Here is a 25,616-nt window from a genome sequence, read left to right as displayed (position 1 = left end):
TCCTGTGGTCAAGTCTTTTATTCAAATACATACTACAGTACTATTTGTTTTCTGAAAATAAATTCATCCATCCAAAATCTTGAAGAAATACTGCACCTGCAAACAGGAAAATGAAGAATTATACACAACAAACTAAGAAATGAGATACAGTATACTGTAGCTAATACTGGAACTGAGGGAAAGGCAACATCCTCATTTTAACAAGGTGTTATCATCTTTTTGTATATTAATTTCTTCGGTTGAGCATTAAGAAGCAGTAGTAGCTCTACATCATGACAAGGTGTCAGGAAGGCTAACAGCTTGTCTGTTGCAGATGTAATCGGGTGGCCATGAGATGAAGGTATGGCAGTGTAGTGTGTGAGTTTCCAGTACAAAGGGCCACGCATGGCCACAGTGGTCTGGGTCCCGGAATGTAGCAGCTCAGCCAGTCACAGGCTAATGATTAACAAGGGGACATTTGTCCACGGCACTCGACAGATCAGGAGCTCGCCTGGACAATGACGTCCAATGGGTCAGACCCACTCCCAACAAAACAATGGTTTTGTTTCAAATTGCTCTGCCATTCTTTTCCTCCTCAAAAACAGTGGGATCTGTGGCTGCTCCGGCCCACAGACCTGAGTCATGAGACTGTTGCTTTACTACAGAGCTCTGCACTGAGGTGACACTTTGTCCCAGGCTTCACGTGAGGCAGAGTTTTGACAAAGCACTATGAATGGCAATCAATGAGTGGGTGTTAAAAACTGCTTTGATATACAAATGTGTGTATGGGTGAATTAAATGCTGCCTACCTCCAAAATGCCATCTTCGGGGAGGTCTGTACAGTGGACAGCATTCTGCACTTTGTTTTTGCCAAAGAGAGCTCGTAACGTGGTGGGGCGAAGGTGTCGCGCAATCTCCTGTGAAGTGAATGTAAAAAACATTGAAATCATGGATACTTAATCTAGCAAACATTTCCAATAAACGATTTGTCATTGCCAAACATAAGGTCAATCTATATACCTTTCAGAGTGTAGTTCCTCAGGTGCCAACATTCTACCTAACATCTACCAATCATCTGGTCACACTGTTAGATTAGATTGCCCCATGTGCAGTACTAACTCTCATTACCCAAGTATTGGCTATAGCTTTATTACTGCATAGTAATGGAGTTGAATGGTATAACACAAACCACTTAACTCTATACCATGTCATTATCTAATTACTCTGTAACAACCTGTTAGGTACAGGTACAATTTAAAATCAAGTGTAGCCTAATCTGTCATCCTATCAGGTGGAAAAACACATCAAGCAATTAGTCAATCAATGAGCAAAATGCCTTGATTAAAAGAACCCCCAAAAAACATAATCAATGATAACAATTCCTCTACATGTTTCTTGTTTGGAGGGAAATCGATGGCATGGTTTGGTTATTATCATGTAACATGTGTAGACAGTGATGGCTGGCACACTAACCACTCAGCATTCTAGGCATGTGGTCATGCAGTGAAACTGCAAAACACAATGCTAAGGGAGAGATGCAGCAAAAATGGCGCACTTCTCTACAGTCAGACATTTGACTAGTACAAAGAATGTAGCATAGAAAACACCATTAGGGGAGGGTATATCGACATCAAAGTATTCATCGGAATCATTCTTGTCCTTAAAAGTATTGCCTCACAATATTGTTAGTACAGGATATTTTCTTTTTCATCCTACTATTGGCCTATATTAGCCCATTATAACTATAATGTGACTGGAATGACAGTATATCCAATTCTCCAAGCGCCCGTTGGAAGTTTAAAGCCCAAATTTCAGGTCGTGACGATATCCTGCTCCCATGACCATTTCACTCACACCTCTGCTTAGTGATCCAAAAGGAAACGTGATGAAATGTCCCAAGGACACAGACTGGCTTCCCTGTCCTCTGCTAATCTCTTTGCTGCTAGTAAATGTGATCCTCCCCCAGGCCCTGCTGCAGGGGGAGGGGTTATATGTAAATAAGCAGTAGAGAGAGAGAAAGAGAGGGGGAACAGCAAGCATCAACTATTACATCTATATCACCATCACTCATACATGTTCAAACACAGACACACACATACAGTATAGTGCCTAACACCCAACAGTCTCTGTTTACCAAGGAAGCCCACACACAGGTATGCTATGTCTTATGTCTTTGAGACTGGTAATCCCATACATTAACAATGGGACCACACATCTTTCTGGGAAATACTCAAGTGAGTGAATACTATTTTGTTGAGGACAATTACTGTTATCTGTGACATAAGGGGGTATACGACATTTAAATCTTTATCACCATACCAGTCCAAACATTGGGGAGACGTTTCAAGGCAAGTACAACTCCAATGTTTTCTCTATTTCTTAACTCATCTCAAGGTGGTGTTTGTTCATTGTATAAAAATAACAAAAACAACACACAAAGACTCTAGAAGTTCACATCATTCAAACAGCACTATGACTTTGGTTCTCTCTGAGCTGATAGAGACACACAATGTTGTCTTGGTAACACAGAGAAACCACTCCCCACTCCCTTTATGTTCAAAATGGTTTACGATCCATCCATAGGAACCAGTCTTTCAAGGTCATAACTGCTCTCACAGCCTCTCATTCCACCAACACACAAACCAAGGGGAAAATAACATCTCAAGTTGAATTGGCTGCGTATTCTTACCACACAATCAAATTAAGCTGATATTGAGAGAGTAACACCAAAAAATATTCTCCTGATGCCTACTATTTGTGGTCAGTTTAACACAAAGCCCCCATAAAACGCCTTTTCCTATCACAGTCTGCCTTCATGTTAAGCATCTTTAAAAAAACACATAACAATAACCAGTACTTGAGGTCTGGTTGTATGTCTGAGGAGGAAGCTAAACACACACTGTGTGTAACCAGCTAGTCAGTGCTGTGACCTTGACGAGGCTGGAACCTGCTGTTTACACACTCCACTCCTCATTGTATGTAGCCTGAGCCGAGGAGAGCGAGAGGGAAATTAGGGGGAGATTTGCTCAGCGTTGAAAGAATTCCCGGCCAAAGTCGGCTCTCTGTAATTGCATTAGTTACCCACAAGCTACCTGCAGCCTGAGAGCTTAATTTCATTTTAATGAGCCCCACGGAGCACTAAAACTGATGTTCACACAAGGACAGTCAACTTTTGTTGTGAGTAATCGGCCTGGACAAGTTGTTGATGAATCCACCCCTCTGGAGCTCCTACCCAGCCAAGCTGTTATCTTCTGGTGCTCTTTTAAGGAGCACTGTTTACAACACTTGTCTGGGGTAGACCTAGGTTATATGTATTTGGGTACTTGTGAACATTTCCTATTGTATTGTTCCAAAGTGCTTTTGGGAGATTCGAGGTAAAGTGATGGATGCAGAAAGAACTGTGGAGTCAATGCCATTTGTGAATTTAGATTGAACACTTGATCATTGCTTTTTGTTAGGCCTGTCTGTTTCCTGACTATCATCAGGCTCAAAACTCATTCTAAAGCCCTGCCCCCTACCAATGTTCACAAAACGTCAATACTGATGACGACACACTGACATCACACTAGCTACCCGGACAGGGACAAATAACCCGTCAACTCGTGGCACCTCCTCCATCTGTGTTTACAAAAAAAAAAAAGGGCTGATATATCATCACACTCTACAAGATAACACTCTACAAGAACGAATCAATGCTGAAAATGTTTCAGCAGTGTTGGAGTGATTAATCCTGGCAGGGCCCTGTTCCATGGATGTCCTGATGTAAGAGGCTTCTAATTAAGCAAAGATCAAAGCTCTGGGGCATGAGGGAAATCTCCTAAGAGCTCACTACCATGGTTACCGCCACAAGTCATTCTGGTCCTCTCTTTCAGGTTTGTGTTACAGAGCCAGGAGACAGCAACATACAGTGCCTAGAGACCCTATAAAAACAAAGATATTAATTCCAAAATTACATGAACTATTATCCTTGCATTAAGATGGACTGAATTCAATTTATTGAGTGATTTGTTGATGACATTTTTGCATTTTAGCTAATTTTAAGACTGTCGTAGCAAAGTGTCTGAATACGTATGTACATGAGGTATTTCTGTATTTCAATTTTAATAAATGTACTGACATTTCTAAAAACCTGTTTTCGCTTCATTCTGGGGTATTGTGTGTGGATTAATGGCAAATTCCTTTAATTTAATCCATGATAAATTGAGTCTATAACACAACAACATATGGAAAAAGTGAAGGGGTCAGAATATTTTCCGAAGGCACTGTATACCTGGTTGGGGTTCCAAATCCAGACCTGTATTTAACAACAGTCCATCAATAAATATAATTTATTCCAGCAGGGTAAATCATGTTAAACATAATTATGTCCTGCTCAGATTTCTTTTGTAAGTCATTGACAAATTAGCTGTCTATAAAACATTTGTAATGGTAAAAGGATTGCAGTATGTTACACGTATTAGATGGCACTAAACCCAGTTACAACTGTCATTACAGGAACTTCAAGCCTCATCATGGGTAGACAAAAGACTACAATACATTAAGGGGAAATACATCAATGACTCCAGCTCATTTGGAATAGGCTGCAGGGAAGGCCTATCTCCGTCTCAAGTATCAGGAAGAGGTTTCAATGAGCCAGTGCCAGCCAGCTAAAATGGTACAGGCATCTCTAGTACACAAGATCTACTGGGTGAGGCCAAAGTAGAGATCTACATCACTACATATTGATTATATACAGTTTGGCAGACATGTGTTTGGCAGACAGAGAGAGAGAGAGAGAGAGAGAGACAGACAGAGGGAGAGAGAGAGATAGGGGAGTGCTGGGTGGCTGTGGCTAACAGAGACCTGTTGTTTCTGCTTGCTCTTGTATCAGGGTGCATCACAAGACAGAGCGGATCTCGTGACTGCATGAACGCCACGCAGGGTCGTTCTAAGGGAGGAGGTGGGTGCACTGGTAGCCTGGTGACAAGCTGTTTAAAATCAAGTTACACACAATATCCAATAGTGTCTGCTGTAATAAGGTACAGAGGTCTCTGCTTTCTTATGCCACGCCAATGCACTGAAATGTATCATCCTCATGATCTACAAGTCAGCTCTTGCATGGTAAGTTAGTTCAGAGTCCATCAGTCCACCTGTTCAGTCCTACAGATTTGTTGTCATATGATGTCAAGCGTCACACTCTATGGTATTTATGGATCAGTCTTTAATGGTAAAGTATTTAATCAATAACCTATTGTCAACCGAAACACATTACCCTAAACCAGAGGTACCCAATTAGAATTCAAAGAGGCCCAGTGACTAAAATTTCCGCCCAGCAAAGGCCCGAACCATTCAAATATCTAACTTGCGCTATGATTCAGGGGTATATGTAGCTATTGTATGTATGTATGTATGTATAGCTAACAAAGTACTACATTTCAATAAAATTTCAACAATATTTATTGCACATTTTCACTACAGACACATTAAACATTAAGTAAAATAAATGAGCAACCTAATCATTAATAAAAGTAGGCCAACTGTATCACACATTTTAACACAAAAAATAACTTAAAAAGTGTCTATTTTTTTAAACAAAGTGCTTTGATTTTTGAACAATTATGAAAATTATAACACAGGTTTAATGTCCATCTTTCCCACTCTCTCCCACTTCTCCATCTCACATATCTTTAGTGAGAGAAATGGGCTCTTGCTTGCTCTGCCAGTAACTTGAATCTTGGCTGGAATGGAGTCAGTGCCATTCTCATGCACATATGTAGGTGCTCATTGGTGAATCTAGAATGGTACTTACTTTTTATGATGTTCATAGTGGAGAAAGCTGTCTCACAGCTATACGTGGAGCCAAACATGGTCAAGGTGTACAGTGCTAGTTTGGTTAGACCAGGGGAAACAGTCTCAGACACAGTCTGTAGCCAGAAAGTGGCAGGGTCAGTTACCCCAAAATCCTATCTTAGTGCAACATTTGCTTGCAGATCAATCAGTTCCATCTGGAGAGATCCAGCATGTGCCCACATGAAGGTATGTGTCACCTCCTTTGAAAATCCTCTGACATCTGTGATGAGGAATGGATTCTGAATGAGCAGGAGGAGCTGCTGTCCCAGGTTGAAGCTGTCAAAGGGTTTTCTGAAGTTTCCAATCAGCTTGTCTATGAAGTCAACATGAGGAGAAACATCTCTCTCTCTCTGAATCTGTTCCTGCACATTTGGGAAGTGTTCACAGTCTTCTTGAAGATCTTCCTTGAACACTTCCAGTTTCCTCTGGACGGAGCCGACAGCTGTCATCAAATCACGAACAGAGTTCTTCTTGCCCTGTAGCTTTAATTTTAGTTCATTAAGGTGTGATGTGATGTCTACCAAAAAAGTAACAATATCCATTTTGCTCTCATCTTGCAAAAAAAGACTCGAGCTGTACTAAAAACTCTTGAGCTGCGTTAAAAAAGCTGCCATTTCTTTACGAATGGACCAAAAGCGTTCCAACACCCTGCCTTTGCTGAGCCATCTTACATTGTTGTGCAGTGGTAAGTCGTCGGCATTTGCATTAACTTCTTTCAAGAATTCTCTCAGCAGACGATGTTGATGGGATGAGGATGCTCTGAGGAAGTTGATGAGTTTCATCATTGTATTCATTACTTCAGCAAACTCTTCTGACAGATTGGCGCACAGAACAGACTGATGGATGATACAGTGGTAAGCTATGAGATCAGGGTTGTCCTCTTTCATCCGTGCCACAGCTCCTCATTCTCTCTTCCTACCATGGCAGGGGCTCCATCTGTGGTGATTGAGAGCACTTGTTTCAGATCTATCCCCCTCCATCTCAGCATCTCCTCTATGGTCTCGTATATGTCCTCTCCTCTTGTATGTGTCTCAAGTGGTGTTACACCTAACAGGTCCTCACAAAGTTCTTTCTTCTCTTTGTGGTAAAATCTAACATACACCAAAAGCTGGGTATTATCAGTTATATCTGTAGATTCATCAACAGCTAAGGATATGCACAGTGCACTCTGAATAGCTGCATCAAGCTGCGCCAGTACATCCTCTGTTAATATTTCAGTCTTTTTTGATATGGTTTGAGCAGATATTGGGACTTGCTTGATTTTCTCACACAACTCATCTTTTTGTTTACCCTCAAGTAATATTTCAGCGACAGCATTCATGCACTCTTTAACAACCACCATGTCAGTAAATGGCTTTTTATGTTGACCCAAAATCCATGCTACTTTTAGTGAACATTCGTTTGCACGTTGCTGGGCCGTTAATGAATGTGAGAGTATTCTGGTGGACCGATCATACTGGGATCTGAGTTAGTTTATTTTCCGTGCCCTCACCTCTGACCTTCAGTAATATGTTCAGTAGGCTGCTCAAAAGACCTGTGCTTTGTTTCATAGTGGAGCTTCACATTGCCACTTTTTATGATCACTTTTTATGATTTTTATGAGCGAGGTTTACTACTCGCAGCGGGAAGAATGAAGACATTGCTCTGTCCATTCATCCTTGAAAGCTTGATTTTCGGAGTCTACTTTTCTTATCTTTGAGCACCCCATGCTGTCATCTCTCCTCTTGCTAGCCCTTGCTTTCGATCCTCTCTCTTTCTCTCTAGCGAGCCCTTTCCACAATGACCAGCCTCTCTTTCAACGCACTGTAAACAATCGCTTTGATTGGCTGAGTAGCATGAAGCGCTATGACCGTATGATGTATGTACGTAAGCTGGACAAGCTGCGCCAAAGGTCTATAGCCGCGCTGGTAATATTATTATTCATTTCTCAATAATTTATGGATAGAACCGTCACTCGGTCCAGATCCAGTCCGAAGTCCGCCATTTAGTGATCTCTGCCCTAAACCATTAACTCCGCCAAAGCCCTTTTCCTCAAAGCTCTGTAGTTAAAGATATCTGGCGCTGTTCCAGAGAGACGAGTTGAGATACTGGACATCACATTAGACTGTTGTCTTGCTTGTCTTGTAGAACAAGCCTGCCAGCCTGATAAGAAGTTCTGGGATGTCTTCACATTTGATTTGATTTGATTTGATTTGATTAAGAGAACAAACTGTTCTTTGGCATTTGATACGATTGGCATTAACGTGTCACATCAAGACAAGTGTCTTACTGGTAGCATCAACAACAGCTTCAACTGGCACATGATTTTCTTGTCTGCGCGACAACGCCCTTCCTCAGGCCCTCACTGTGACCTCCATTTTCATCCATGACTGCAGTCTGAGATCACCTCTATTAAGAGGCCATTTCCACATCTCCTAATGTATATTTCTGAGTGGCTTAATTTCTCTGAAAGCCAATATATGGATTAGTTTATGAGATCATGCGGTGACAACACAGCATGACGTCAGTACCTCCTCATTTAAGCGTGGGGATAATAATGATCTGAGACAGACGATACATTTAACTGAAAAACACCATTAGATGGAAGGTCATTGAGACTACGAGAGACAGACCATTATCAAGAATGACTAAAAGAACAATCCTTTCTCCTTGACTTTAGGTTCACTTTATCAAATTGATTAAGGGATCTTGTTGCATGAGACATGGCTGAAACTAACCTTATCAGTCAGAGCGTAGTCCTATGACAGCAATGCCTCCAAAGACACCACAGCTATTCAGCTAGTCCTTGATTCCTTTTATCACAGCCCAGGCCACCATTTACCTCACTAACCGGGTAGTGCTGGACTGAAGCTAAAATAATGTATTGAATAGGTTCCATGTTTTCAAGTTTTACAACAACCATGCTCATGGATGGTTCCATTTTCTCAAATGAATACAGTAGCCTGGGTTGATGTGGAATAAATGAAAAAATAATAGGAGACACAGGACGAAGTAATACTCCAAGATCAGTGTGTTTACGGGCTGAAAGGGGATTGTGGAGCTTGGTGCTGAAATGAAAGGTAAACACACCTGCAAGGCAGCGGCCTATCAGTCAACACTGATGGAGCCAAAATGGCAAGACCCCCTCACAGTCTCTCATAAAGCACTAAACTACCTAGTATTACAGAGGATAGTCGTTCCCATTGCAAACAAGTTATTCTCAAACCTAATCCACTTGAGCAATGAACAACATCTTCTCTCTTTCATTAACTGGATAACTGTAGTCGTAAAATCCATTTCAGAGAAACCTAGACTATATGATGTGCCTGTGCATATGTGATCTACTGCTATGAGCTCATCACTGCAAACAAATGAGTTGATCAATACCCAACACATCAATGAAGAACGACCAACTACTCCACTGAACCTATTTGAAAACAATACATGATTGTTGATGGTGCATAAGATAACTCAAAATGGCGCTCACGGTGCCACTTTAACCAAGGCATTGTAAAATAGATTGCACAATATACATTATTTGAACAGCATGAGCCAATCATTGAGCTGTGTTGTTGAGTGTCAAGTGACTTGGCAAACATTAACACTTGAATCTCCTCCTGCCCTGTGAACTGCCTGGCTAGGGGGACTAAAACTCCACTTATACTTAACTGCCACACAATATGGCAGGTCATTCATTTTTAAACAAAGGTTATGTGCAAAAACTGAGGCCAAAGTATTGTAGTGATCAGTAGTATTTATAAAGTAGCCATTAATGGCTGGTTGGATCTGCAGGGTAATAGTATACAGATCTGTTGTACCTCGTTATAATGGTAACCGAGGAGTGATTGGCGGCACAGCCAGCGTCATACTGTATCATTAGATTTCACATCACGAACAGGCACAGCCCTGCAGCACTGATTCCACAGCATCCAGGCAGGCAGGCAGGCACTCACTCACACTCTTGCGCGCGCACACACACACACACACACACACACACACACACACACACACACACACACACACACACACACGTTATCATCAGATGCTGTTAATTACCTACACACAAGAGGGGAAGGGCGTCGCAGTGAAAGCGAGAGAACGTGAGAAAAAGGAAAATCATCATGAATCAGCTATATCTGGTATATCTGGGCATTTTAGGCTGATATCCAGTGAACCTTTGCTTGTGCTGGTGTGATATAATAATGAATAATGTCCAATCTTTGGATGCATAAACCTGTATTTTAAGAATAAAATGATACATTTTTATTAATAATGAAATACCTTCTGCAATTACAGACAACCCTTTACCAAGTGGTTCAGAAATGAGTAATACGTCTTGTCTCCCAGTTTATAGACTGTCTGTGCAGCAGGGTATGGGACAAGCTCTCATAGCCTGAGGGACAAACAGTGTAGTGGTGCCATTTTGTAGAAACAACGCTCCTCTCCTACATTGATGGTGTTTCAGGGCAGGGGAGGGCGGTGTTATTCAGAGGAGGTCTGTGTGCTCTAGTAGTCTACATCTATTGATCGTCCCGATCAAGCAGAACCAGTTTGACCTTAGATAGAGGTCACACAAGACAGATGTAAATGTAGGCTAGTTTGCATCTGAAAGGAAAGTGTCAGGGGCTGATAATGCAATTAGCCCTGAAATGGATGGAGTGCTCTTACCATTGAACATTTACGATTACACGCCCATAAATATTTGATGAATCACTGATTCAATTAATATCTTAACCAAGTAACAAATGTAATAACTCTCAAATTCATAGATGGACCTAGAACTGACCATCCATGAGATCAAAATAATAGTTTTAACCATGTTGTGAAGCTATACAGCCTTTGTTTACAATGACTTTGTTTACACACAGTAAAGCAAGGTTATATTTGGGGTTCTGATGGAGTACAACAGTTGAACTAAGCTCATGAGGCATATATTATTCAAGAATTAAAAACAGTAGGCCTATAGTCTATCAATAATTTAAAAGTAAAAAAATGTATGTACTAATCCCAGATTGCCCCTTTTAAGCAAGCATAAGACCGTGCCAAACTCTACAGGCCTCTGCCTTACTCTACTCAGGCGGTGTAGTCTTACCATACTCTGTTAACATGCAGCCTAATATTTTGTTCATAGTCTGAATAAACAAATAATCTGAATGAAACACCCTCATGTAAACACTTCAATCAGAATAGAGTGACCGTTCTGAATTAAATCTATTTCCAAATGGAAGGGCTGGGTTAATGTGTCCTATGCAGGTCTCAGAAAGTACTGAGGAACCTGTGAAAAGAACTGAAGATCCTCAGAACATTTAAAATAATGAGATGTATAATTTATTTGAGAACTCAGCTCTGCAGACTGTAAGAGCTTTATAAGAGCACAGCTCCCCACTGTCTCTCTTTTAATTTGGCTGCTCTATAGTTTATTAATGTGTGGTCGAATGTGCATCAAAGTAAACCTGTTTAGATAATGGATTGCAGTGGGAATGGTCCTAATGGTAATAAAAAAGCTCAACATGAACTAAACACAGTCCAATCCACACAGACACCTGTGCAGTCTAAATCCCCTTTTAAAACAATACCCATTTACTCAGCAGCAACTAATGAGAGCAAGAGAAATTGATCATAATGTAGCAAAGTCCATTCTATTATCAGAGCCCTTAAGTACCATTTGTGAGGGCAACAAACCCTTTTCCAAGGTCTTGGCTTCATTGTTATCTTGAGGAATAGGCCACATAGACATTGTAGGCTGTACAACCAGCCCTTTCTCTGCTCTGCTGCCCTCAGCACAACTGAGGTAACCAAGGACTAGAGATAATGTATTGTAAACAAAGTATAATGAAAATGCCGCATGTAAACATTGTTGGAAATACTTTAGGAACTACACCATAGTGAATATAAAAAGTACACAGAAGCATGCTTTAGCCTCATCCATAATAAAGTGTGAATAAATGGTTAGTATTGCAAAATACCATGCCATGTTTCACCTGTTGAGCAAACTAAATGTACCAGAACATCTCAAGGATAGGATCAATAACTCACAGGGTCGACTGGCCCACAGAACTCTCGGAAGGTCTTTGATGCGTCTGTACCACGGATCTCCAAGACCATGCAGGGTCCAGAACAAAGCTCAGCCACCATACTCTTCAGGGAAAAAATATTTCAATTAAAGCTTATTCACATTATTATCAATACTAGGCCGTAGGTAGCAAGTGAAGGGCTTATTGTGTGTTTGAGAAGACAATGGAAACACACATCATGCAGCTCTGTGACCCAGATAAATGAATGAAAGTGAATTATACATTGAGTGGATTGCTTAATTACTTCCACTGAGATTATTTTTTATTTGATGTTTGTTTACAACAGTTTGGGTGACATGTTCTTGACACTGCAGCAGAATATGTTTTAGGGCATTACAGACAGGATGTTACAGTTGGTTAGGAAGAACACGTCGGAGACACAGGGACAAACTGCCATGACGCTCAAGTCACGATAATTTATGCCAAATTGTTCAACGGCACAGTACACTGCGATAAAATGCACTGTACTGGTTGTGCTGTAATGTATCAGATTAACCCCAACACTGTTGAAATATAACCAACAGATGCAGAACATAAGGAACTGCACTAGGAATGGGGACCATTTCTACTATCTTTTCAAGTAATAATGTTTTTATAGCACACATCTAAGCTCTCTAATGACCAAAGTATCCTGAATAACCTTGATCTAATATAAGTAAAATAGTAATAATAAAACAATTAATCATATCAAACCATACATAGTACATCTTTAAGGATGACTTGATGGAGGTCATTCCTGCTGAATATTTCCCGTTGAGCTACGAGGCACAGGTAGGAGCTGAGGAGAAACCATGGCAACAAGACAGCCTGGCTGACTGCAGATTTAGTAGTAGTACGGCTTCCCCAGACCGCCCTGCTCTGTTCTGCCTGTTTACTGAATCAAACGACGGCTCTCACGTAGGCTCTCACGGACAGACTCCTCAGTTTTAATGTGTTCTAAAACAAGCACACATCTGTGAAATCGTGTTCAGTCATGTGTGCATTAACTTGAATGTCTGAGAAAGCTCTCTGCCAAGAGAAAAGGATAATCTCACTAGGAGCCGTGTGATGGAGAGATTGCTCATATTCCCATGAGAGACCTGCTACTGTCGTGCTGCAGGGGGAACCATGCTGATGACATCAGGCGTATCCTTGTGAACCAGTCACCATTACAAGGCAGTGCCTAAGGTCAGGCATTGGGCAGTGGTGTGCTCCAATCGTCTACTTCTAGGAAAAGAGCTATCTAAATGGTGATGTGTTGGTTTGCATGGCAACTGACAAAGTCTTCTATCCTGACAACCTCTGGCTACTGACACCCAGGGGTGAAAACATGAGAAAAGGCTTGAGAGTGAGAAAAGTCCTTACACAAGGACAAATGTTTGGTCAAGCAGGCGTTTCTTGTACCTGTGTGTAAAATAAAATAGTAGACTACAACTACTCTAGAGCCACATTTATCTCTGTATATGGCTCTGGTAAAAATGATTTGCTCATTTTCTGACTTAGTTCAGTGTAGGATTATTCATTAACATTATGTTGGTACAGTAAGTATGTCAAACAATGTAATACTTACAGGGTACTCTGTTACAACCCCTTTGTAAACTTCATAGAACTCCTCAGCATTGGCCCGGTCCATATTGAACTGTGTGAAGAGAATTCAAACCAGTAGAATCAGTAACTGTCACCTGTCACTCAAATAAATGCAAACAAAACAAATAACAAACTGGCTGAAATCATTGACTTGATTCCAGTTGAAAATAAACATGAAAATATGTCACTGAGAGACCCTCTTTGCGAATGTGGTGTGGAAATGTGGAAATGATTGTTTGGTTCCACTGGAGAGGAAACGACCTTTCATTAGCAGAGGACACAGACATTATGTCTGTGTTTTTCTAAGGGGCACTCAAATCTAAATCTCCAGAACTCATGCAGAAATGACAGCCTGAGGAAGATTTACCGCAATAAAAGATGGGTGTGCGACTGATTTTCATTCAGTTCTGAGTTATGTTCCATTAGTCAGCACCTAGCCTTGGGTGTCTTTAATACATGCATACATAATCAACATGCAACATCACATGCTAACATCTTTAGAGCAATGATGTTACAGTACTGTATGAGACTCAAGATCAGCACATTGCCAATGTACAGTGGCAGTCAATACAATTTGGAATCCCACCGTCCATTTGGTCCTTTTTGTAACACACAGAGCTTCTGTCTGAGCTCCAATAAGTGTGTGATTGCAGTGACTAAACCCAGGCTAATTGATTCACTGCACCCCAAGGCCAACGATGTGCATCACTTCCAACGTGGTCAAATTAATGGATGTCCAGGCCAGAGCCACTCCCCTTCCATCAGGGATCGCAGACTCAGCCAGAGCTGAAAGGCCTAATCTCAGCAGCTATGGTGCAATCGATCAGAGGGTCAGTTTACATCACAGAAAAACAGTACACAATGCCCTCAGATCACATGGGTAACGGTACATAGGACAGGTGGGTGAGAGGGATGGGGAAAGGACCATTCCCGCTACAATACATTATCTAAACAGGTTTATATTGACACGGATGTCTACCACACATTAATAAACTAAAATATAGAGCATTCAAATCTATAGAGAGACAATGGGGTGATATGAAGCTCTTACCATCTGCAGGGCGGAGATTTCAAATCCTGCTGATGATATGGATTTGAGGATGTTTCCCGTCAAAGCTGTGGACACAGAGATGTGGTTTATGACACAACACACTCTTCTCGGAAATATCACGCCCATCTTGCATGTTTCCAAGCATCATCAAAGGTAGCTGCTGAAATTAGCACTAATTCCTCATCGGCCATTTCCGTGAGCCTGGATGCTTTCAGGTCTGTCTGGGAGAGCATGTGTAAGACTATGAACTAATGTCAGGGTAGGTACCCTTACCATTCACAGGCCACTAAATTAATCATGCATGCCTGCGAAGACTGAAACAGGCAGACAGCCCAGTCCCCTCCTCCACTCCCCTCCCCTCCCCCACCCCAGGAGAACCCAGCCCTATTCTGAGTCTACCTCATCACCCATTCATTCTGCATAATGAACGTGATGCTTGTCAAACCCATGAGGCTAATTATGTGTCACAAAGGAGAGAATAGAGGACACTAGGGCTGGACATCTGAGAGCCCAAAAGGGACCACGACAATTATGGACTCGCAGGATCTCGAGACTCTTGACAATGCTTCAAGCTTAATTACAGTATGGTAGTAGTAGAAGGCCTATACTCTAGAGTTTGTGTATGCAAAATGAATGTGTATTTACAGTAAGTATTTTCTGTTGTATTCTATCCTACACAACTGACAGCCCTTTTGTCCACTGTCTATTATGTATAGGCCTACCTGTTCACTACTATTAAAACTATACTGTTAAAACTATATTCAAAGTGAGAAATTGCATTTCAAAATGAGAACATCTCATTGCTTTACGAAGACAGTTATCATTTCATTTAGGCCTAACCCTAGGCCTAATCCTAAACCCTTTTTTTTTTTTTGATTGAATACTGTCATCATAGAGACTTTGATCTGTGTCACCATTGTATTGTAGCACTCCCAACCTGTACTGTTCCTTTTGGACAAAGTACAATGAGATTACCTTACAAATGACTGTACGAAGAGAGGAGACTATGTCCCTGTACAAAGAGTCAAGGTTAAACTCAAGCTCTGTTACAGATACACAAAACTGGATAACAGCGACACTCAACAAACCTTGAAATAGGCTACTACAACCTCAGAATAAGGCCTACTTTTTTTCTTCCCCTAAATTACAATATTTTGAGAAATCATTATTGCACAACATAATCTGCAGTTTCTTAATCTGAGCACCGAAACGTTGAATGGCTATATGAGCAAATCTGGATTCAGTCTGTCCTAGGACTCTGATATCCATCGATAGCATGTGCTATCATGATAGCATGTGAATTTCTATATGATTTAGACATGTAAATCAGGGTTGGGGTGTGAGTATGTAACATTTGTAACAAAACATACTTGCTGAGTCTGTAATAAATAGCAATTGCTTTGCACATGCCCATTCTGTCTCAACTCTAGCCCCAGTACACTGGATAGCTCTTTGGTCACGCTTGGGTTATCTGTTACTCCCTAAGCAGCACCGCCTGCCTGCCTGCCTGCCTAGCACAAACACAGTCACATCATCTCCCAACTGCAGCTGGCACTGTTGCTAGGAGATCCTGGTCTGGGTGCCTAGCAACAGATGTTTCTCTATTCCAGTCATGACTGAGCGCAATTTAAGTCACGACCACTCTGCTATTGGCTGTGCGCTCTAGACAGATGAAGCTAGTCTCCAACACGATTGGCCCTTCGGCCAAATCAAAGCAAACATTGCGCTACAGTTGGCAGAGATCTTTGAACTAATTTGCAGTTTTGTGTAGTGTTCCATTGATGGAGCTCGTCAGACAGGACTACAACTGCTGGCTCAGACCTACATGAAGGTGTGGTGTGAGAGTCATCATGTGGACTTTGGCCAAAGCACTGGTGGGGTGAGGAGGACACAGTAAGTTAAAGAACAAATGTACCTCGGTCTGCCATCTATCACAGTGCAATTGTTTTAAGTTCCTTCCTGCATATCACCTCAACAAGTCACTGTCTCTCTCTCTGGAATATCTCATTTTCAAAACATGTCAACATACCAAAAAGCTTATGTCACCTGCGTAAAGAAAACAATGATAAAAGCTGCACGACACAGTGATTTAAATATATGCTGCTGATTCATCTCATTTATATCAGGCATATTAGAGACACTGTAATTTGAGTAATCTGTCATGATAAGTATCTTCACTACAACCTAGAGCTAATGACAACAAACTGCTGGAAGGAGGCCCCTCGCTCGCTCCCATCACTTCCAACCAGAGCACTGCAATGTTTCTGCCATGCGGTTCCAAACAAACTAACCTCCTAGATCCCTGAGAGAACATACTAGCCTAATCCTAGTAATCATGACACACATCATACAATAGCATACTTATTTGAATGACAATAACATGATTTCTGTTCTTCTGTTGTAACACCTACAAGTCAGGTCACAACTTGTAATGTACTACGATGGCATGGCACAATGATTTCCTGAAAGCGTTTAACAGTAACACACCACTGAGAAGGAGGAAAACTTGGGTAGGCTTGTTTGATTCCTGGGAGCAATGCTATGACGAGGATTACATAACCTTGAAACAGTTGGAAAATACAAGGGACCATGGTCACATTACTACCAACAGCATTACCGGGATGACTGCTGCTGCTTAATCTCTTTAATTACTTCCGTATTGCCACTCCCTTTCACAGGATCTTTGTTACTGGCTTTTGCTTTAAGCCCACCAGGCTCCACACCTCCAAACAAAATGCCATCTGGGGTCCAATCCTCTAGGAATTAAAGGCTGCCAGGCTTTATTTATTTAGGTAGCTTGCTGCTTGATCTATATAGGAAGGTGTTGCAATGGGAGTGAATACATGTATGAGTGTGGGTGTGGGTGTGTGTGTGTGTGAGAGAGAAAGAGAGAGAGAGCAAGAGAGCGAAGAGAAGGAAGAGAGAGAGAGGGAGAGAGAGAGAGAGAGAGAGAGAGAGGGAGAGAGAGAGAGAGGGAGGGAGAGAGAGAGAGAGAGAGAGAGAGAGAGGGAGAGAGAGAGAGAGAGAGAGAGGGAGGGAGAGAGAGAGAGAGAGAGAGAGAGGGAGGGAGAGAGAGAGAGAGAGAGGGGGAGGGAGAGAGAGAGAGAGAGAGAAAGAGAGAGAGGGAGAGAGAGAGAGAGAGAGAGAGAGAGGGGGAGGGAGAGAGAGAGAGCGCTCTCAGTGACTCACACTGGTGCACCAATAAATGACAACAAAGCCTTCCACTATCAATGTAGAGATATCAGAAACCTTCATGAGCAGCCAACACAGAGCACAGACCAGGTTTGTACTCTTCTAAAAGTCAACCGCAGAGAAAACAACACCACAGTCAGCCGACAGACACTACACAACTTAAAAGCCAAAATTAAAGCAGACAACAAAGTGAACCAGCGGCATATGATGATTTAACAGCTTAGTAAAGTGCAGATCTACTAGGTCAAGATTGGGCAACACTTTAGTGCACCATCTACTCCAGGTCTCTCTTCAGTCTGCAGCAAGGCCAGCTAGTCCAGGTCTACTCTCAGTCAGACTACAGGTCATCTAATGCCAGCTCCAGGTCTCTCCCTAGTCAGTCCACAGCTTGGTCAGACTACTATGTCTGTCTACACTAGCTCTATCCAGAGGATTTCACATTCCACAGGTCAGTGCTCCAGCGGCATGCTCCGTGAACAGGGATCAGGACAGGGATTTGGAAAAATCCAAAAGGAAGGTCAGATCCAATATGAAGTGGCTTTGTACGTGACTCATCAAAGTAAGGCCTAACAATGGCAGGGTTAGAAAGGAAGGGTTAAAACAGTTAGGCCTATATAAGGGCAAGAGATTTAGCAAGTCAAGCAGCAAGTCTTTTACAACAACAATCCAAGAGGATCTATGGGGACAGGGGCAACCAAACCAAACTCACTATATATTATTTGAGGTAAGTATGGTATATAGGCCTACAGTCTAACACTCACTGAGTGGTTACTGAGGATGAGGATGAGGCTAAGGCATACTTTGAGAGGTTACGGTACTGTAACACTTTTGCAAGAGAAAGAGTTCCTTACCTTCTGATACAGCGTGAGGTTTGATGACGCAGCATGTGCAGTCTGTGTAGTTGGCTGTATTGGAGGGGCCGTGACCCATTGTGGATGGGAAGAAAAATTCCACCTCCTAAATAAAATAAGTTTTGACAGGTGACCATATTGTACATAGTATTCCACACAAGCCAAAAAGGCGCTTGATGGGACATGTATAACAAATAGAGTATAACAAATCAGCAAAGAAGCTTTGCTGCATCTGCTGTGATCTATTCAAATAGAACCCTTACTCGTGCCGCTGAGGCCAGTGAATCGGACCCATGCCCTGCGTTCCTGGTACCATCTGTGCCAAACTGGGCACGGACACTTGGTGGTGCCTCTTTACGCGCCACGCTGGAGTCTGTGGGGCCGAGAAGCCTTCTCCAGACAGACATTGCCTCATCACCCATGAGCTCCATGGCAACCACGGAGCCCGAAGTCATAAACTGCACCAGGTTACTAGGAAATAGAGACAGAAAAGGTGTGGGTTCAAAATACGTCTTATACTTAAAATACGTCTTATTTATTTCTGACATTAAAACATTTCCCTGCCAAGGACAGGTTATACTGTAGGCCTGGCTTCAAATGTCACTTCAATGTCACTGCAATCAATGTCAGAGAGCACACGACTAATGATGGCGGTTGTTGGCCCTTGGAGTATCCTTGAAACCTTGCTCCAACTCTGACAGGTCAATCATTTACACAGGAAGGACTCACTTGAAGAAAGACTTTGACTGATGTTCTGTGTAAAAATCTGCCGCCTCCCGCCTGTAAGGGACCCATAAACACATACGGTTAATGAGTAATCAGATGAACTCGGAGGTTCACACACACTGCTGACTACCAGGACTAACCCAAGTTATCACAGGGGAAGGGGTTTCCATTCCAATTAAATGTCACCGCTGCGTCCCTTTCTTCCCATGTGTTCTTATTCTGCACACTCTAGGGAAAATACTTTGAGAGAAACATCACGTGAGTGTGCCTGTGTCACAGGTGACAGGCACAGCCATTTTGTTGATGCCTAGCAATGAGCTGCCTGCGACAGACTGGTAAAGGTGACCTTGCCTTATTCAGACACATTCCCTCCCTTATCATTTGCAGAATGACAGAAATGTAATAACCTGTCCTACAACATAGGCTATCATTCCTTTTTTTATCATATGTTTTATCATTTGTAATAACAAATTCCCATAGTGGAAATATGAGTCATGACGACTACTTACACTACTGACCATGCATCTGTCGTGAAAACAGCAAAATAGCAGGTGGCGGATAACAGATGAAACTCATCAGTAAACATAACAACTTGCATTTAGAATACCTTCTGTCAGCCATTACAAAATAAAAGGAGAGATTATCAGGATTTTCATTTTCCAGAAATGCAAATGCTTGACTATGTTGATACCCTTCATCACACAGAATTTGAAAGTATGATCAAATCTTGTGTGGTGACGTCCTGGCTTAGCGGTAATGATCCCAACATTAGTGCAGGCATATACTGTCTCCTGAAGGTCATGGGTTCAGGCTCCGCTTGGTCTACTCTATCCTGCCCTCACTCTTATCTGTCTCCCTCTCTACATTTCCTACTCTGTCATTAAATTGAAAAATAGCACTCCTTTAAAATGTTTTATTAAAAAACATGTTCTGTCTTGGAAAATAGATTAAATGAGTCAAGGCTGCTCATTATTCTCTGTCAGCAAATGAGACTAATTGTAAATACTACTGGAGGCTACACAACGCGACTGCTCCCTAACACTTGATAGACTCCAGCATATGCGTCATTTTCATCATTGCTTGCTTGGTTGATTATGAAACACAAGGGGTGTAATCTTAATCCCCAGCTGGCTGTCCCCCACTCTGATACACCCAACACCTCCGACAACACCATCTGCAGCCTCATTTCAACGATACCTAGCTACTTAGACAAGCCAAAATTCATCATTTTTCATCAAATGGATTGTTTGATTCTATATTAATATCCATAGTTTTTGTCTCAACAGGGGGCGATGTGCAAACACACATCAAAGCCACTAAGAGAGTGTGAGTGCATATGTATTACATTGGAAGGACTGGTGCTGCCACCATCTGATCTATTTTTAAAAGACTGCCTCAAGAACCCGTCCTTCTTTCTGTCCTTCAGATTTTTAAGAGAACAATTTAATTTCCAATACAAAACAGGGCGGTGGATTGATATCTTCACATAGTGTAAATACATTGTATAGGCTAATGGTGATTTTAAAATCACTACATTGTTTTGCAACTACATTGTTGTTGATGAGATGATGTGCTCAATAATAAGATCTGAGGAGTAAATGGGATAACATAGGCATAGTTAGTTGTCCACATCACATCTCTGCCTTAATGTTTGACATCACAAGACAAGATACAACCTGCTGCAAATTACAATACAATCCCACTATTAGACAGAACATATGACAGAACATCAGCGACAAACTACTCTAACTCACAGGCACATAGACGATCTAACTGTTAACCATTTAAGACTAGTATAGTCAATCAGGATGCAACCACTGACAACAAAAGGCATAAAGTACTTCTTAAGGTTATTCTTCCTGACATGACCTCTGTGCAGATAACACAGCGCCACTGCCCTGTGTTTCCCCTGGCACACCATGGGCCGGTTTCACAGACAAGGCTTAAGCCTAGTCCTAGACTAAAAAGCATCCTCAGTGGCAATTTGCCATTGAAAGTGTGATATAGTCCAGGACTAGGCTTAAGCTTTGCCTTTGAAACCGGCCCCATATGTTCCTGAGAGATACACAGAGAGCCACACCCCATATGTGAATGGGAGGAGCTTTGGCACTAAGCAACCCACCTTGTGGCACCTCTCCCACTTCCCCATCTAATCTCTCGTTTGACTGCAGTCTCACTCACTACAGAAACTGAGAATGCCTGAGAGGACAACTGAACTACAAGAAAGCTGTATGGTTCACTAGCTTCATTATAAGATCATTGACATCGTATTGTAATGTACAGTATAGTGGAGCGGTTTCTTGCATCTCTGAGATGTAATAACACTTTGATCTCTTTGACCTTACCATGTCAGCTTAGTCATTTTGGCTTTGGTCACAATCAGGTTGGCATCATATATCATTTGAAGGATGTCTCCCATCTTGGTCACTGCATCTGGCTTTATCAGAGCAAGAGTTCTGGGAAAACAGGGTAAAAGAAAAACATGCTTTGAACATGTTGTACCATGTGGACCCAGAAGCCTAATTTACAAAAAAGACTAAAAAAAGATGAGAACACCTTGTCCTGTATGACAATTTCTTGTAAGATAAAACATATTTATGACGAGAGAAGAAATGTGTGACAGAAAGTGAGAGACAGACAGGGGGAATGTGTGAGTGTGTGTGTGTGTGTGAGAGGAGTAGGTGTGAGAGAGGTGTTTGGTATTCATCACAGTGTCCTGTGGAGCTCAAGCTGGTGAGTCATCCAGATCAGACACGACTATGAACACAGAGGAAACCTAACCACCTCCCAGTCCTATGATGAATATTCAGCCACAGGAACATTTGCACTTCATTAACGGCCAAGAAAACAATACACACATCGAGGAATAAACACATCATAGAGCAATGCATAACTTGCATTGCAGGTTGATAGCAAAGTAAATGCATCTGATTCTAAACTACACAGCACAATGCACAGTGCACATCAGGCTACTCATTGGCTGGCTCCCTACAGCATGACAGTATTAGGAAGGGGAACTGCTGCCCTGAGGTCAAACCAGAGTGTGGTCTGTCAATATATCAGGAGCAGATGGAGAGCGTGTAAACGGAACGTTTTTTCAAGCTTGTTTTCCTTATGAACTTAGGACCAACACAGTATTATACGTACCTCTCCTTTTTGCTGCCAAGCTTGTTTCCTGTATACTGGTCCCCGTATCCAATCAGATTGAGCTGGCGGGAGAACACATTCACACGATTCCCAACAAACAAGTCCTCTGGATGAAGATCATCGTATTTGGTCCTTCTCAAAAAGATGCGCTGGTTTTTCACATCAAACTGCATGGAAACAACATTCACATTTCTAGCAATTCTAAATAACATATTAGCATAAGACCAACGCATTTTGTGATTTCTGAGGAACAGATTATGATGTCATGTTTCATTCAGAGAAGCATGATATGAGAGTTCCATCAATTCTAGCCATTATGAGGCCACAAGATTTTCACAGGTTTTCTCAGCAGAATGTCTCAAAATGGGCGATATCTTCTAAATAAGATAGATAGTTAATCATTAAACTAACATGCACTTTGTAACACAGATATTGTGGCAACAACTTCAGAGAGATTTCATATATAGGCCTATATGACATGAAAATAACTGTACCCCCACAGTACTAGACCACAGATGTAAAAAACACTTTGGATAATAGCCTACTTTACTATTCTAGGGTAAATCAACAGCCATCAGTCATAGACCTGCTTTTAATGTCCAGAGCAGAAATGGTGGGGTCTGATTACATTATTGATTTTATTATAACATTTGTATTCTCTCCCATCTGATGATGTGATGCACATAGTGCATAGTGTGCATTCATTAGCCAACTCCTATGACTAGTTATTGGTGACAACCACAGGTATACATAGGAGGAGTTGGCTTAAGCATGCCCCATACAGATTTGGAGTCAGGCAACCTCTCAACACAATTTAACCATATACACAAGTTAACATTTTACACCCATGTGACTTTCCAATGCTTACCATTTCCACAGAGCCATCTTTGGGGTAGAACAGCAGCTGGTAGCGACGCAGGAGAGCAGCACTTGGGTCATACCATTCAGCCAGAAAGGCGAAACGGTCCTCCTGAGGATAACAGGGATACAGTAAGCTCTAAAGTGGGAAGCACAGGAATGTCCCGGATCTGATTCTGTCTTCCATCTTTCAAGGTATCATTCCATACATAATTTAGGGTAGATAATAGTGTAACCAAGGTCATCACTAGGTTGCTGTATTCTACTAGCCTAACAAGTGAGAGAAGGTAACGTCAGCTACTGTCAATTGAGGCAGTTGCTATTGAGATATGACATTTGACATAACTGAAAAGGAAGTTTAGGGCCATGCTGCGCTTTCATATCATGCTGAAAGTGGTGAATGGCTTACAGAAGTGAGGTAGGCCTAGAATCAAGTGCCAGTGCACAGAGGAGCAGAGTTTACACTCTGACAACTAGACCTACAGTACTTATCACTGGGCTTACATTGCCAGTGAGTAACAGCTCTGCAACATATTGAAAATGTGTGGCCCTAGATATCTACTGGTATATGTATTTGTCAAGCTACTTTATTGGATGTTAGGTAAAATTAGTTTGCCTCTAAACCTGTGTAGTAACACTGTAGCCTATTTACCCTAGTACAACAAATAGGGCAATCGCATGATCGGCTATATGGGGTTATGATGATTATGTACAAGTCCTTATTCCACTTGTGTAATAACAAACCACTCAACTCCATTACAATGTAATTACTAATGTATTAGTCCTATGTAACAGCATAAACCATATAGATAATGTCTACAGCTAATGTTGTTACAGTAATTACACAGAGTTACTACACAGGTATAGCGTATTGGGGCAACTGATATTATCGTCTCACAATGCCAGACTCCACAAGGAAAGGTCTGGAGATCAAGGTTACTGACAACACTGTGAATCCAATTTTACAAAGTTGATGGGGTTCTGTAGGGTGTGTGCTCTACAAATAGGATCTCTGTCTCAAAACTAACAGCTGTGCTAGCTAGACTAGCTTAAATTCTGAAAACTGGATCCATGTGATCTCAAACAGGGGGCTTTCATTTCAACCAATTCTGGGAAGCAAAATATCTGCCATAGTTTCTCAGACACCTGCTGTCCCCCTGTGCTATCATTGGAAACATTTCATGCTGCCTGAACAAAACTGAAGCAGATCAATATTTCTCACTCAGAAATGGCTCACATAAACTAGGCTACAGGCAAAAGTGGCCTAACAGAATCATACAGAGTGCATCTCTCTGTCAGTGGTGTAAAACTGTGCATAATAAAGTAAGTTCAATAATGATTCTGAGTGTGTGGTTTCAGCCATTTTCATTTGTCATTTGAACTATCCATTAGCTAGTTATCGCAACTACTTAGGCTATATCAGGTCATAGGAAGGAAACATCAGTGACAGTTTCCTTCAAATTGCCATACTTACTGCTGAATCCTTTTAGTTGTACATGTCATGGATGAGAGACCAGCCATTCCAAATGATCATGGAAGACACAATTATATACGTCAGTACAGTAGATACATTGTTGGGCAAAATACTAAACAAAGCACAGCACAGGCATCATCCCACCTCGAATACCTGCAAATACAGTAATCCAAGATGAACGTCTGACAGTGTTAGGAATAGTTACTATGACTGTATTTTTAAATACGATAACTCTTGTTGCATTGGCTTGGGTGTGTCTGTATTACATGGCGAAATTGCGCCATCTGTCGGTCTTATTAACTGTCAGTGACCATAACCTGGCTACATGCTAACGTTGGTAAATAAGCTTCAGGTGACAACCGCAACAATCTAACAAAGACAGCATCTTCCATGTTCACGCCCGGTTTCTACAATACATCCCAGATCATGACTTTTGGTCAAGCTAATTAGCTAGCTAACAGCTAGCTTGCGAGCCCCGACAAGCTAAGCTATCGAATGTAGCTAGTCATTCGTACAGTTAAACGCAGCCGACATAGTGCAAACTTGTATTTCATTATGGACATAATATCTATGAAATCATAAGCAAAAAATACTACCATACTGAAGATCCCCGATAGTGATTCCTGGCCTTCGCTATCGTTACTCGATTTCGGTTAGTTGGCTTTGTATATCACCATAGCAACAGGCGCACGTATACAATATTACAATAATTATTTAAGTGTCTTAGAATTATTAAAACAATTATTCATATAAATGGAGGAGATATCCTACGAATTATAGAGAACTGGTTATACAAAAAAGCAGGATTTGAAATGTTTCAAATAGTCCCGGAAGTACAACTATGACCCCTTGCGCACATGGTTCTTGTTTATTTTGTCAAGGAAGTAAAC

General features: G+C 41.6%; 1 protein-coding gene across 2 annotated transcripts; it reads right to left on the bottom strand.

The window, feature by feature from the left end:
• Positions 1 to 3: 3 nt before the first annotated feature.
• nme7 (NME/NM23 family member 7) lies at positions 4 to 25,505 on the bottom strand. Of its 2 annotated transcripts, none has more exons than XM_083672223.1 (12): positions 25,323 to 25,505; positions 23,263 to 23,364; positions 22,395 to 22,561; positions 21,593 to 21,703; positions 19,251 to 19,301; positions 18,785 to 18,992; positions 18,522 to 18,627; positions 14,479 to 14,543; positions 13,411 to 13,479; positions 11,824 to 11,925; positions 789 to 896; positions 4 to 96 (listed from the first exon to the last, which is right to left on the bottom strand). In XM_083672223.1, the coding sequence occupies exons 1-12, from the start codon at positions 25,323 to 25,325 to the stop codon at positions 64 to 66; spliced, it is 1,125 nt and encodes a 374-aa protein (XP_083528349.1). In that variant the 5' UTR covers positions 25,326 to 25,505; the 3' UTR covers positions 4 to 63. The 2 variants fall into 2 exon arrangements, with proteins under 2 accessions (XP_083528349.1, XP_083528350.1); XM_083672224.1 differs by lacking the exon at positions 25,323 to 25,505 and adding an exon at positions 24,727 to 24,863.
• Between the last annotated feature and the right edge of the window lie 111 nt (positions 25,506 to 25,616).

Source organism: Argentina silus, assembly GCF_951799395.1.
Source record: "Argentina silus genome assembly, chromosome: 6".
Lineage (NCBI taxonomy): Eukaryota > Metazoa > Chordata > Actinopteri > Argentiniformes > Argentinidae > Argentina > Argentina silus.
The sequence above is the reverse complement of the archived record's forward strand: the minus strand, read 5'-3'. Positions and strand labels throughout refer to the sequence as shown.

Bases quoted from the DNA above. Each gene is read 5' to 3' on its own strand.
- nme7 (XM_083672223.1), bottom strand. The intron at 18,628-18,784 runs GTAAGGGTTCTA...TATTTTATTTAG, and splicing joins CACTGGCCTCAGCGGCACGA to GAGGTGGAATTTTTCTTCCC. The intron at 897-11,823 runs GTGAGTTATTGA...TTCACTTCACAG, and splicing joins TCTGTGGGCCAGTCGACCCT to GAGATTGCGCGACACCTTCG.